The sequence below is a fragment of the Lagopus muta genome, chromosome 1 (assembly GCF_023343835.1).
Source record: "Lagopus muta isolate bLagMut1 chromosome 1, bLagMut1 primary, whole genome shotgun sequence".
NCBI classification, from domain to species: Eukaryota; Metazoa; Chordata; class Aves; order Galliformes; family Phasianidae; genus Lagopus; species Lagopus muta.
In genome coordinates this window covers 22,837,007-22,851,967 of record NC_064433.1, presented here as the reverse complement: position 1 = coordinate 22,851,967, position 14,961 = coordinate 22,837,007, and the positions used below count along the sequence as shown (strand labels likewise).

At 36.8% G+C, this 14,961-nt stretch overlaps 1 protein-coding gene across 3 annotated transcripts in view; it reads left to right on the top strand.

Moving 5' to 3' along the window:
- The window catches only part of CPED1 (cadherin like and PC-esterase domain containing 1), a 140,396-nt gene that overhangs the window by 121,182 nt on the left and 4,253 nt on the right, over positions 1 to 14,961 (top strand). For 2 of the 3 annotated variants that reach the window (XM_048959060.1, XM_048959054.1), the window contains 5 exons: positions 1,351 to 1,487; positions 9,820 to 10,040; positions 10,301 to 10,402; positions 10,610 to 10,697; positions 12,458 to 12,604. In XM_048959060.1, coding sequence (XP_048815017.1) covers positions 1,351 to 1,487; positions 9,820 to 10,040; positions 10,301 to 10,402; positions 10,610 to 10,697; positions 12,458 to 12,604 — 695 coding nt within the window. Of the gene's footprint in view, positions 1 to 1,350; positions 1,488 to 1,911; positions 2,041 to 5,820; positions 6,010 to 9,819; positions 10,041 to 10,300; positions 10,403 to 10,609; positions 10,698 to 12,457; positions 12,605 to 14,961 lie in introns of those variants that run through there. The other variant, XR_007379582.1, reaches the window with a different exon arrangement.

Below are 14,961 nucleotides of genomic sequence, written 5' to 3'. Positions count from 1 at the left end.
TGTAGCAGCTGTATAACAAACACTGAGAAGCCCACCAGGCTGGTGCTGCTGTCCAGTAGGAATGACTGCAGGCCTGCTTTGGTTTGCTGCTGGAGACATTTGCTGGGCTGCAAGGAGAAACCAAAGCGTGCTAAGAAGGCTTGATAGCTTTGACAGAAGAATCTGGAGGCATGAGTTGTTTTTTTTCAATAAGGCAAAAGCGGGTTTTGCTGTCATAGCTACATGGACACTGAGAGCTTTTGTCAGGACATTACAATTGTATGGACTGGAAAAAGAAGTGGAAGTGAATATAAAGGCAACTCAAGTTTTCTATCTTCATTCAGAAGCTAAGTCCCTCTGACTTCCTGTTGGATTTTGGAATTAAACAGCTTTAGAGACCCAAACTAAGTAAATCATTCAGTCTTTCAAAACAGATGCTTGAAACTCACTGACTTGTGACAATCCCACTATGCACTCCTTAACTGCAAAGTAATGTTTGAAAATGGAGGTCAGTCATGTAGTTTACTCATCTAACTTCAACCATCTGAAATGCATGTGTATGGTTTTCTGAATTCTCAAAAAATAAAGAAATGAGTATCGATGAGGGAAAGCCATCCTCTCTCTTGCTTTACTTTTCTATCCAGAGGCTTTGATCAATACTCAACTTTTTAGAAAAGAACTGTATAATCATAGAATTGAATCACAGAATCGTTCAGTTGGAAGGGATCCTTAAAGGTTCTCTAGTACAACTCCCCTGCAATGAACAGGGACATCCACAGCTAGATCTGCTTGCTCAGAGCATAGTCCAGCCTGACTCTGACTGTGTCCAAAGATGGGGCTTCCATTACCTGTCTGGGGAACCTGTTCAAATGTCTCACCACACTTATTGTAAAAAAATTTTTTTTAATATCCAATCTAAATCTCCCATATGGTTTGAAATCATTTCCTCTTGTCCTATCACAGACGCTGCTAAAGAGTCTGTCCTCCTCTTTAGCAAGGTCTGATAAGTGAGAGTTAATCTTGATAGATAAGAACAAATCTTGCCTTTAGATGTTTCAGAACTGTAAATATTTTCCTTTTCCCATTCTGCCTCTTTAACCCCTTCGACTTTATTTTATCCCTTCTGCTGGGAAAAGAGAAACTGATGCAAGAAAAGCAATTTGAACTGAGAAATGAACCCACAAGCTACTGTCAAATTTGAGCATTCACAGTTCTTTCAGAGAGAGCAAAAGGAATGCAGAGAAGGAAAGAGTCTCTTTAATATATGGAAAACTGCTGTCACAAAATGCTTGAGAATGCCTTATTTGCTCCACAGTAGCACTCCTCAAAAAAATACAGAGGAGATGCTAATAAACCATTGCTGTTTTCCAGGGCAGTGGATTGTCCCTTGCCTCAGCTGCTCTGACAACAGAACCTGTGACTGGAGAGAAATAATGTGGCAGCCCCATGGCTGCCAATACTCTGTGCTTGATAAGCCCGAGCTCCAGCAGTGTGTGGAAGGCAGAAAGGTAAGTAACAGATTCTGCTCTTTAATTTCTTGTTATTTACTTGAATATTAAGTGTTCCAGAATCTTAAAAGAAATTGCATGAGTGATGTTTAAGAAAAATCCCTTTTTATTATAGTGGGGAAAAAGTTTTGGACAGAGAATCCACTATCAGTAATTTAGCCTCCTATGCAGTCACAGCTGTACACTGCCATTTCACATAAAACTCAGGTCATACCAATGGAATTTCAAGATCTGCAATGTACATGGTTCTCAATGAGACCTGCAAAGGGTATCCAAGCATGGTGAACAGAGAAGGGATTTGCATTGTTACAGTTTGTCTCACACTTTACATGCAAGTTTAGTTTCTTCTGCTGCATACCTAATGCATGGCATTGCTTGTGCACACTAATCTTACCAAGTCTTCTTGCACATTCTTTTCTTATAGTGAAGCTTCTAAGGTGATTGCTTGGAAATACAAGGTCTCCTTAATAGGCATGCTATGACTATAAAACTGTTGAGAGAAAGCTCTGATCTGAGGCTCAGGTACATTACTGAGGATACAAGTATCCAGAAAGTAAGTAATTAATTGTTATAAAGATTTTTTAGAGTGTATTGTCTAGATAAGAAAACAGTAATTAACATTTTGAAAGAATCTGATACAAGTTCTGTATGGACAGATACAAAAATAATAGTTTTCAATTAACATTTTCTCCTTCATTTCTGATCATTTCTTGTTCTGCACAGAGTTCTTCACTGTTGCTTGGCTTGATTTCTGCCTGTGGGTTTCTCCTACCATACTTTTCTCAAAAAAAAAACAAAACAAAACAAAACAAAACAAAAAAAAAACAGTGGGTTTATATGACAGAGAAACTCAAATTGCTTATTAAATACAAACAAGCACTTCTAGATTGACCACAACAAACAATGTAGAATGATTTGCTAGCTTTGGTCTTTAATTTCCATAGACATGGGGCTGTTTCAATGAGAAAACAGCCCTTGGTCAGACAGCTAAAGGATGACAGAACAGTATACCACAGTGGAAGTGAATTTCCAGGGCAGTGTGGGATTCACTTCCTGAATCTGGGTGCTTACATTCATCAGTGTAAAAAAAAGGACAACCTTGTTAATGTCCACTACTTTAAATGTCCACTACAGCCAATCTGAATTCAAATGTTATGACTTTCATCCATTCTAGTGTCAAACAAGAGGCAGAGCTAATGTGAGGTGCATTAACACAGCGTGAGAAAAATCTATGTAAAACTAATTGCATGTTTCCTACTCTGCACCTTTTGCATCACTGTCTGATAACCATTACTGGGCTGTAGAAAGCTGCTGAATCACTCATGTTACCTTTTCAAAGATGTCCATGTACCTGCTTTATTCTTTATAAGTCATCATCCTAATGCATGTTCCTATTTTGCTATGTATCTATTATCTCCTATGTCTTTCCTCAAATGTTATTGTTGTTGTTATACTGTGGTATTATTAATTTTGTGTAGCATATATATAAATATATACATATAAATAACATTTGTGCTTCTTTCACCAAATAAATAATTGTAAGGCCTGGATCAAGTTCCTCGTGTTGTTGGAACTTAGGAAGTCAGAAAGTCTTTCTTTATACATAAATTGGATGAGTAGAAATGGCTTGGGTGTTAAAGTCCTGATTATGTCTATGATTAAGGGAAACTTTATACACTGTGAGGATATGATAGAAAAAGTTTTGGTTTTTTTTTTCAGGCATTCACTGAAAGACACTTTTGCTTATCAGTTTTGTAAGGGAGCCATTGAGTAGACAGGTATAATTCTTGAGAATGAACACATTTTTCTTATTCAAGATATTTTTATAACCATCCATCAGTATTTATTTTCCCTAACTTGTGATATTGTTTTCAAACAATGATATACCTCAGCTTTAAACGCTATAGAGATCACTGAATTAATATCAATTAATTACATCATAATTTCCTTAGTAAAATAAACAGAAGGGTTCAACACCGACACGCTGAGCAGACAACAAAAACATAATGAGGGCAAAATATAAGCCCAAAATCATCAGCCTAGATGAGGATACTGAGATGATTTAGAATGTTTTTTAATCCTACTGAAGTTAGAGGACAACAGAAATCACTCATGTTCACTTACCAAAATGCACTCAAATATGGTACATACTTCTGTATTCTGGGTATTGGTAGTATGCCATCGTATTTGAAATATTCATCTTGTGTAACACTGTTCTCCACAAAATCTACATTTTGCAGCATCAGAAGTAAAATTGTTCCATCAGAGCTGGAAGTAACTGTGAGATCTCCCAACTCAGCCCTGTTTTATTACCTGCAGACCACACAGTATCTGAATTCTTGCTCAAAATGTATTTCAAGATAAGGCAGTTAAACAGCCCACGTAATTACCAAGTCTTCCTTTGGAACAGAGAGTGGCATATGTCAGTAGCATCAGTGGATCAAATCATGTCATGCCTTCCCTTGAGCCTCTGTGATTTTGTGGATTTGACTCTAGAGTACCATTTGGAGAAAATTCAGACTCCTGTAGGATTTGATCAGGAATTGAAGGAAAAGGAATTAGTAATATTTCTGATACGTTAGGCTGAAGCCTCTGATTTTTGTCCGTCAAAAAAAATATAGTTTAGCTTCATGATTCTAATGTGCTGGTTTTTACTTTGTATGATTAAAACTTCACAATTAGACAAAATAAAACAACATAAGTGCCTGTGATTATATATTTTCTTTAAAAATGAGGTGTCAATCTCTCTGCTGCTGTCACATTCCAACTATGATAACTGCAGATTGTGTTCTTATGCACCTCTTTTAATGCAGTGCACACACACACACAAGAAAAAAAAAAAGTCTGTGTATTGTTTTGCCTGTAGTAAAAGTGAAGGGAAGCGTGCAGTGAGTTTATCATTACACATTACTGTGTAATGATATCTGGATGTGCATCAGCAACTAATGAAGCAAGATGGAAGGTGAATGCCAATAGTCTCTTTTTGGATGTAGCACATGTAAGATCAACTGTAAGTTTAAGTGCAACTATACTTTTTTGTTATGTTTCATAGAACAGCAGTTAAATACAGTGCTCAGATGTGTTTCTTGCTCTTTGATTTCTTTTATGTGTTTATCAGCATTTCTGAAAGATACGATCATTCAAATAGCACTTCTTTCCTGTATTCAACGTAAAAAAAGCCTACCAAAATATGCTTTTCAATTTTTTTTTTTCTAATTTCAAGCTGCTTTCATACATTTAATTAAAATGCATTTGTAATTCAAAGCTCATCTCTAAAATTATCAAGTCCTTTCTCTATAACAGTGATTCACTTATCCTGGCTGTGACTTCAAATTGGATTTAACTACTATTTTAGCTTGTGTGCATATAAAACTGTGTTTGAGCTAAGCTGTTTCTGTTTCATAAGAACCTAAGACCACCTGTAGTGAAACAGATTGGTGGAGACATGAGAAAGGATATGCATTCACAAAAACAGTTTATAAGAGGCCTCATTTTGCTTTATGATGTGTTAGCAAGACTAGTCAGTCATATGTTTGCATTTCAGACACTGTAAACAGGACAATTCTGAAGTGTTGAGGCTCAGGTGGTTCTGGCATAGTAGATTTTCCAGTTTGAGCATTTGTAATTGTTCTCCCTTCTAAACTCTTAGTAAGGGTAATAAGATGCAGGTACATTGTTTTACAGAACTCCATGCGTGCCCTAATTGAAGGAAAGAAATAGACAATCTTAATAAAAAGAATGTATCTGTATGATATTGGCTAACAAGAATTTGCTGTAAGAATTATCCAATTCTATTAAGACACAGTGCTCTGAATTTTGTACTGTAACTTTTAAAATTAGGTATAGGAAAAGGAGTTCTAACAGGTAATTATTTATCCAATTAGCAGCACATAGAAATCTACCCTCAATAGCATGGGGAGATTTTGTTTATCATTGAGAAATATTTCTCAGAGTTTAGTCTTATAATAAAGTGCCATTGAATCATGTGTAATTAAGGACAGGAAATGTAAAAAGGCAATATTTGCTGAAGTACTTAAAATTCAGCTGTTAAAACAGGAATTTTAGCTTATAATTTCTTAATAATATTTTAGAGTTAAGTACTGTTTGGGATTTACAGGTGCTTAGGTTTCCTAAGCATGGTTAATTTATAATGATAGGTCTGGTTAAGAAGTGAATTCCACTATGCTTACACAATCTCTTAAAGCCTGTAAGCTATGATGGATTTTTTTCTCACAAAACATTTGCAACAGAAGATGCTGAAAGCATCTGTCTGCATGACAGTGTTGTTCTCTGTCTGGTAAAATTATAGCCTTATGTATGCCTGATCCTTTAGTCATCCTGCAGACAAATCCCCCATTGACCTGAACAGCGCAGGACTAAGCCTTGTACCAGACTGTGGAGAAAATGAGATACAGCATATTCTGCACACCTGAACCATCATTTGGCTCATTATTGTCATAGAGCTAAACAGGAGCATCCACAGAGCCCCTGGTTCAAATAATATGTGGCATGCACAGCTTTGGTAAGTTTTTGCAACTATATAGAAATATAGAATATATAGATATTGCCATAGCTACCACACATTCAATTGCATTTAATAATTAGTCTAATTCATCAAAGCTCTTGGATTATTTGGAGGACATAAGCAAGTTTTCTTCCTGGAGCTATGCACCACCTGCTTTAGCCTCTGGGTTGTCCAAACAAATGCTGATAATGAAGCTTGCAAAGGGTGGATGCTTTGAAAGATACTTTCTGATAGTCTGCATATCACAACAAACTGTGCTTGGCCAATTCAGGGCAAGGGCATTTTGAAAAGATTTTTTGCAGGTAGGATTACACACAAATGCCCTGTTCATCCACCTGGGTATTTTTTTTTTTAAGCAGAAGAAAAAGAATTTGTCTGTTTCCTTCCAGGATTAACAGATGCCTCACAGTATGGTTGGAACAATAGTTAGAACCAGACTGTTGGATGCAGAGAAGGCCTTAATGAGTGGCTGCTCTACGTGCAGATTTGGCAGTGATGTGCTGTGCATCCAGCAGCCTGGGATGCATTGGATTACAAAGAATCCGCTGTTATCTTTCTGTCTGAGATCTCTGCTGCATTTATGGGATGCAGAGCATCCCATTCAGAATGCGGCACGCATTGTCTCCAGAGTGTGCCTGCTGACGCCTCCAGTGAAGATCACAAGACATCAGCACTCATTTTAATGACATGTCTTTCAACAGTGCTGTGATTTCACTGTGAAGGAAGTAGCTGGAGTTAAACAGACTTGCGTGATTCCAGTGATACTGTCTTGGCATAGCTCATACCTGCTTGAAGTCAGAGATTTCTTGACTGAAAGCTAATATGATTGTTATAACTGACTGACATCTTTGAAGATAATCTACATTTTATATCTCTCTTTCTGTACAAACACAGGTCTGCTTTGGCTCATTTTCCTCTTCTCCTCTTACATCAAGTCTTAACTATTCTCTTAGCAGACCGGTTTCTGAGTATTTAGGTTAATTTTCCTGGTGCAACCTGTACTCCTCCACCAATGTGATGTTGCTATCTGTCACATTCCTGACATCCTTTTCAGCCACACCTTCTCCTAGTTATAAATATACATTCCCACATGGACGCTCAGTCATGGATCTAATCCTTTTCCTGATCTGCTTTAATTCTTCACAACAAGCTCACTTAAGAGTGAAAATTGAGATGTTTTGAGACTCAAAACTTACTCCTTCAGAGGTGAGGTGTGGACAGCCTTGTGAGTCTTTTGCTATTTGAAGAAGTACCTCAGGGCACTGACAAGTATCTGCTTCATCTAGTTACGCTGACTGCTCTACAAGAGTCTGCTCTGACTCCCAGCACCTCCTTCACATTCTCAGAACATCAGCACAACAGTAATACTATTTTTGGTCCATCTTATATTTTTATATGATGCCTAGCGTCTTGGCACTAAGACATTTTTGCGTCTATATGTCATGTTTTGCATCTGTATGCCATGGCTCTTCTCTCATTTTTTTTTCTTGTCTTTTTTGTTTGTTTTTGTGTTGTGTTGTTGTCTGCTGTTGGGATACAGCTAGATGAGATTAGACCTCATACAGCTAGAAGAGAAAGTATTTATCAGAATATAAGTCATTATATAACAAAGACTAAGGCAAAATTGCCACATTTTCCAAATCAGTGTAGCTTATAGCTGAATGTGCTCCTTTCAGTTGGAAATCCCCATCATAACTGATTCCAAAATGGTGTTATATAAGAAAATAGTCTAACATGATCTACTGTGTATGACCTAGTAGATCCTGCTTGTTATTCTGCTCATGGTGTTCTGTACTTTTATAGAAATTTACTCACCCATACCGCAAGTTAATGATATCCTTGCCTACAAATATCTAAGAACTACTCTTTAAATAGATATCCATCTATATAACACAGTGATGGACTCATGAAGTGAAGATTAAAGAGATGTGGATATAGACAAACCAGAGAGATTAAGAGCTTTTGCAAGTTGAAGAATTCTTGTTTAAAACCTCAAGTTAGCCTACTTTAGAATTAGGTCAGATTGTAGTGTGGACTGTCTTCCAAACTGTAAATAATTGTGTGCATGTTTGTGCATTAGAAAAGGAAAGAGGGGGAGAATCCAACAAATCCTTCCACTGCCAAAGATCCTTGACTTCTGAGTCATGTTGTGCTTGGCTTAAAAAGGTTTCTTGTGGCACAGTGTGAGAAGAGTTGGAAATCCCCTTGCATGTGAGAGAAGCTCTTGTGCAGTCCAAGCAGGAACAGCAACTGTTTACAAATTTAATCTGCAAAACAGCCTTGAGAGATCCAGAAAAGGACATAAAGCAGCTTCTATGTATGAATTTAAAACAGCTTCTGTGCCTACCAAATGATTCTCTGCAACCTGTAGACAGGGCATGGAATGTTCAAGTTACTATTGTGTGCATTCTCGGCTCTGCCACCAGATCAGGGTATGTTCATGCAAAACAGATACTGTCTTGGGGGAGCTTTCCTTGGGACACAGTTGTGGTTCATTTTTTCTCGCAGCAGTCTCATAGGGGGCACTGGATTCAGTCTCTAAAACTGTTCCTGAAGGGAACAGATAAATAGAGATCTATTAGATGAGAAAAGTCCATCATGTTTTCACCATATAAAATCTCTAAGGCATGCTTTGGAAACATCTTCTTAAATATGTTATCTTACGTTGTCTGAATTCTATTTGTCTAACCAACATTCAAGGTGGAAACGTTAAAGCATGAAAAAAAAAAAAAACCAAATCAAATAAAAACCCAAATGGCAACCCCTACTTGCAGGATGACAACTACCCCAAATGCCAGAGGAGGCAGGAAAAAGAGGCACACTGCTGTACAGAAAACAGGGTTGATATTGTGTTATGGCTCTGTGGGGTCTCTGACTCTCAGTTTTATATTTTTGCTCCCTTGTATGCATGTCTGGTTGATTGTGATATTTACAGATCATAGGCAGTTTCACTGGCAAACCTCAGTGAACCTGTGATCTCTTCAGATTTGAACTTCTATCATTGCTTACACGTTTTCCTTAGCAGGAGGAAATGTTAGTTTTATCCACTAAAAATAGGGCAATAGTATTGAAAATATATACCTTCAGTTCTGTGGTCTCAACGTACAGAACCCTTGATTTGGCAAAGTCAACAGAACGGCTTGAAGCAACCCTACATTTAACTTCTTTATGCATTTGCAAGTTCAGAGACAGACTGCTGACATCTCTGTTATCCTTATGGCTCTTTCAGCTCCCTTTAGGATGCAGTGCTTCCTGTCACACACAGTCCAGGACTGTATTCAGATTCTTTGCCACCAAAATAGCTCTCTTTTTTAATTCTCTCTGAAATGAAAGAAAGACCATCTCTTTACAAATAAGGCAGCAGTTGCACTCATTGATGTGTGTGTTCCTTTGGTGTAACATCTAATTAATCACATTTATGGAAGACAGAAGTTAACTAAGACATGCTGTGTAGGAACAAACCACATGAAAAACTGAAGGAAGCAAAGCAGGAAACTGCAAGAAATCAGGAGAGAAACTATTAGCAATTTGAACTATAATGTTAAGCTAAAGAAAGCAAGGATAAAAAGTGTTATATTAACTGTGCAACTATAGACATTTATTTGTACTTTTTTTCATTGAATCGGATAATGTTTGCTAAGTCAGAATTTCAGTACTGAGCTGTCAGGCCTGCCCTCACTGGCAGCTCACAGAGAGTTTTCTTGAGTTTTGTGAAAAGGACCTAAAAGCCTCCAGCCTGGCTGTATTCTTTGCTTTTTGTTTTTGGTGTGTATAGCTTCTAAGTCACATCTTCTTTTCCATCCAAAGATTCTTTTTATAGGTGACTCAACCAACAGAGGGATGATGTACTATCTAATAGAAAGAGTGAATGAGACTCTTCAGGAATGGCAAAAGACTCATGATGTTAAATGTTATGATAATATCAATGAGGGAAAAACATTCATCAGTTACTCCTACTATCCCCAGTTTTGGATGACTGCAAACCAGAGACCAACTTTTGAAAAAGCGCTAGAACAACTGCTGCAGAGGTACTGTATAAACTCCACTGCTGGCTTGTTTGTGTTTTATTCTATTCACAAATGTGTTTAACAGATTTTGGAAGTAAAGTAAGCAAACAATTAAACACAATGTGTTCAGGCCGTATTGTGTGGTTGAAAAGTAGTAGAAAATGACATCAGGCCTCTGATCAGGGTGCCAGATACAGTTCACTGAAATGCAATGCAGTGCCGTTAAAATGTTTGCCATCTGTTTTAAGGCAACGTGTTGGTTTTTTCTTTCTGGGTTTCAGATCACGTCCGCTGGAGAACACAGACCAGACCGTACTAATTGTAGGTGGCGTTCAGTGGCTTAATTCCAATCACCTGCAAATTATCCAAAAGGTGTTGAACAGGTAATGTTATGCACTTAGTGTTATTCCATGTCAAGACTTGATATGATAAATTATGAGAAAACACCAGAAATTTTAAATGCAAACATTTCACTTGTTTTCTTATGGGTGTGGACTTAACTGACTGAAAGAAAAAAAATGCGGTGTCATTCGATGTGCATGTTAAGTAAAACGTGTGTCCTGTTTTTATCTTTTTCAATTGCCAAACAGAGAAAATCTATCAAATATCCTGGTAATTATCAAATCCATAGGGATGGGCTTTCACCTCCCAGTGGATGGAATACATTCTTTATCACAGGTAAGTAACAGTATATTTAGAGTGCATTTTCACAGAAGACATGTTATTTCAGCAACCATTTCTTCTGTCTGGCCGAAGTATGTTATCTCTCCTGCTGAGCAACTTCTATTTGGATCAAAGAAAGAATGGTGTTTATATTTGTTAGTGTGGCTTACTGATGTGGATTCAAACCAATTAGCCTTATTTCATGAATTCCACTGCAGTCAGAGTCATTTGAGGCACTGTGCTCAGTCAGCTTTGCCAAGAACTAGAGGAACTTCCAATATTAAGCCTTACGGCAGAGTTGAAGTTGAACTGGGGCTGGGCAGATTGCTCTCTGTACCACATAGAGCACAGACCCTCCATAGGGTGATACAATCAGGCCAAGCGAGCAATACAGCAAGTTGAAATCATGTCCAAGACTTCTCAGAGTAACAGATGGGCTCATTTCAGTGTACTGTATAACTCATTCAGTTCAATATTTTTATTTATGATTTTGTTGGTGGGAGAGAGAACACGTGAAATACGTGGATAAGACAAAGCTGGGAAGCACTGCAAGGTAGAATAAAGTAATTAATGCCTACCACCGTTGCATGTAACACTAGGGAACAGCTTAGTCACACCTGTTGAATAGAGAAAACTCATAGCTTTTTTAGATTATATAGACACTGAGATCTGCTGTTCACCTCTTCTTCCAGCCATAATACATTACTTTGTTTGGCATGTGATTTTTGCTATAGAGGCAAATTTTCAGATTTTGCCCAATTCTTTCTAGATTTACATTATCTGCCAGTAATCTTTACTGAATTTCTTCTTATGGATTCCAACCATTTTCTTTATAAAGATGACTAAATTATGGGACATTGGAAAAGTGGTTGGAATCCATGTGAACAAACATGGTCAAAGTTATTGCTATAGCATTCAGCAGAGTTCAGACCTAGAAGGAGAAAGAAGAACTTTGATCTTATGTAGGTGGGGCAAGGATAGAAAGACTATTAAAGGCTTCCAAAGGTTATTTTTATTCTTTTTCTCAAGCAAATTCAGGAAATTCAGAAAACTCCAGAAATCAAATTAAGTGTGCAATTCACTACGTTTTCCTTTTCAATATTTGAATCATATATCAAATTTTGCATGTAGTTTGGGTGCTATGGACTTCTGGATTACCCCAGCTACTCTCAAAGCCCTTCTACCTGCAGTGTCAAAATGTGCTGCCTAGACAAATTTATAGCTAATCTTTCTATTCTTGGTCATCCTCCAATATGTTGAGAACAAATATTCTGTTCTTTACTGTGACTGTGTCTAAGATACCTGTGCCATATATTCCTTTTTAAACAACAGTCTCAGTGTCTTTGATCTGAATCTGAATTTATACTTTACAAGAACAATTTGTTACATAGACAATTTCATAATAGGATTTTTTTCTGAAATATATTAACAAAATGTATATTAAAAAATTACTCAGTAATTATATTTTAAGCAGCACTGAAACATTCCCATAAAGGAAAGGAAGCTGGACATCTACTGAAAAATAATTACAGTTACTGCTAATTTTGTTTCTAGTTTACATCTTCTCTAAATCAATCCAATTTGTTGTGCAATTAAAAGAAAATATTGTAAATTTTCTTATAACTATTTATGTGCTGCAAACCTGTTCTAAGGAAATATATATAATGAAACTGTTTTGTCCAAAATGCAGTTTTATTATTCATTTCAACGGCAAAATAAAATAACCTGTAAAAAGTCCTTTTGAAAAACTTTGCAATATGTTATCTGGAATGCAGGCAGAAGTACAAAACTTGTGGAATGAAAACTTGGTTATCTTGGAGACAGCAAAAACATATGGCTATGAAGTTGTTGACACGTTCATCATCACAATGGGACGATACAAAGAATTCCTGCGGGGAAAGTGCGGGTGTCATTTCCATGAGGTAGGAGTTTATGTATTTCTCGGGTATTTATGAGAGCTTTTAACTGCTTAGGAACTTAGAAACAAAAAGGTATGCAAATAGAAGTTGCTGTTGTAACTGGAAGTTAGGCCTGAGTAAAGGCTGTAGAGACAGCAGCACACATATGGTGGCACTTGGCCACTGTGGACCAAATGGCATGGCTGCCCAACAACAGGCTGAGCTGCTGTGATGGTGGCTCTTTGAAAGAAAAACAAGCATGCTCTTCTAAAGAGGTAACTTTTGGAAAATAATATTTTATTCTTTCCAGGTTCTTACAGGATTTGCTATCCATTATATATCTCTGCTATTTCTGCATGTACTCTGTTTTTGTTTTCACAATAGTTCAGTCTCACATGTTTTGTCCTAAGCCTTCCTAACTGAGCTGGTTGGCAGACTCCCTTCAAACCATGATTTAAAATGAAAGGTTGCTCTTATTTCTGTATATATGTTTTCACATTTCTAAGAAAAAGTTATCTGGTATCATTACAATGACAGGTTAAATTAACAGAAATTGTAAGTCATTTGTTCTCATTCTCACCCAAATCTCTGATTTCTTTTTTGTATGAGGTCTGTAGAGAGTGAACACAACAGGGATGTGATAAAATATGTGAATAAGGCAATTGAGAATATATTCTTATTCTGTTTGTTCTAAGGCAGGGAGTCTTCACAGCATATTACAAGTGAGGGGATTCCGTGGATTAAATCAGAAACTAATTAGTAAACACATTATTATATTTAGACACAAAATCAGTGCCTAGGAGGCCAAACCAATGAGAGTTTGAAAAACAAGATATTTAAAGTTTTTCTGGTTTGTCTGAGATGTCCTTTGAGTATGTGGCTTGTGCTTTTGGTATAAAAGGCCACTTCCCAGGTTTTATTTGCATGATCAGTGTGTTGAAAATCTGAGCATTGCTTAAAAGAAGGCTCACAAATATTACATTACTCTGTTCAGAAACTAGGAAAATCTTTGAGGAATAAAGAGGACTTATCTTTCCAGATACTAACAACAAAAACAAACAAACAAACAAACAAAAAAACCAAAAACAAAAAAAACCCAACAACTTACTTCTGATAAATAAGTATTTCTTCAATGAAAACTGCAGTTGTGCACTCAGAAATCACCAGAAGCACCATGCCTCAGTTCAATGCTGGATCCAAGGACAGATAAACCTCCTAGATATGTATAGATAAAATCATGTGTAGCACAGTAAGAAATTGATTGTGATGCCACGAAGATCCTTATTCTTATGAACTGAACCCAAGTTGTCTCTTTATCAAAAAAACTAGGAAATGACCATAAATTTTTATATTAAAATCTGTTTAGGACCATGAAATTTGAACTGTCACGTTTTTCAAGAAGCTTACGCTTCCCTTTGTATGACCATAAGACAAATGGCAAGTACACTTTCTTTCACAGCATAGAACGAAAATATGAAATGAAAAGAAATTGTTACTGAAAAGTTCAAACTGGAAGAAAAAGAAAAAGGATGCAATGAAGGATGTCTTCTTGAAATCAAGAGTCAATGATTTCATGGTATTTCACAATCAGCTGGAGGCTTTGTGTCAGTAAGAAATTTCTTAATAGAAATATCAGGAGTTTGATTTCTGACCAGAATAATGACACCAGCAATCTGAAGTATCATTTAAGAGACAGAACTCCATTATTTATTCCTTATGGAGACAATCCTAATTTTTTAAAAAATTAGAGTTATCATAATAAATTAAAAAAAATTGTCAACAAAATCAATGAAATGTAAGTATCTTTCCAGCATGATTTTAGCAATTTGTTTTCTGTCAAAAGAAATGACTTAAAATGAGAATGGCCGCCAAATGTTCTCTGAATCCCTCAAGAGAAGGACAAAACCTTTTGCTTAATTTGCCAAGTCATGCCTATTTTTCTGCAAGCCCTACCCTTGGCCAAGCCTGTCCCCAGGACATCGACCACGTGCAGAAGCTTTGTAGCTTCACAGCTACAAAGGTGGGCTGTGACACTCAGAACAAGGTAGAAGCACTCATTCTTGCTGTAAAGAAATGTCACAACAGCTGTGATGTATTTCCCTTAAAGTTCCAGAAGATGGAAATATCTAATAAAAAAGGTTTCCTTCTTTAGGCATGCACAGTATGCACTGGAAAAAACAAGATATACTATGGCTAATTAAACTTAAGAGTAGTTTAAACCAAGCAAACTGAAATTCAATGCTGATGATACTAAAATTGAAGCAAAATTCTAGAGTATCCTTTTGGTGTCTGCCAGTTGGACCCTAGCATAGCAAGCCTGACCATTTTTCTGTAGCCTGTGGATTATAATTAATTCTCCCAGCCACAGCGCTCATATTAAT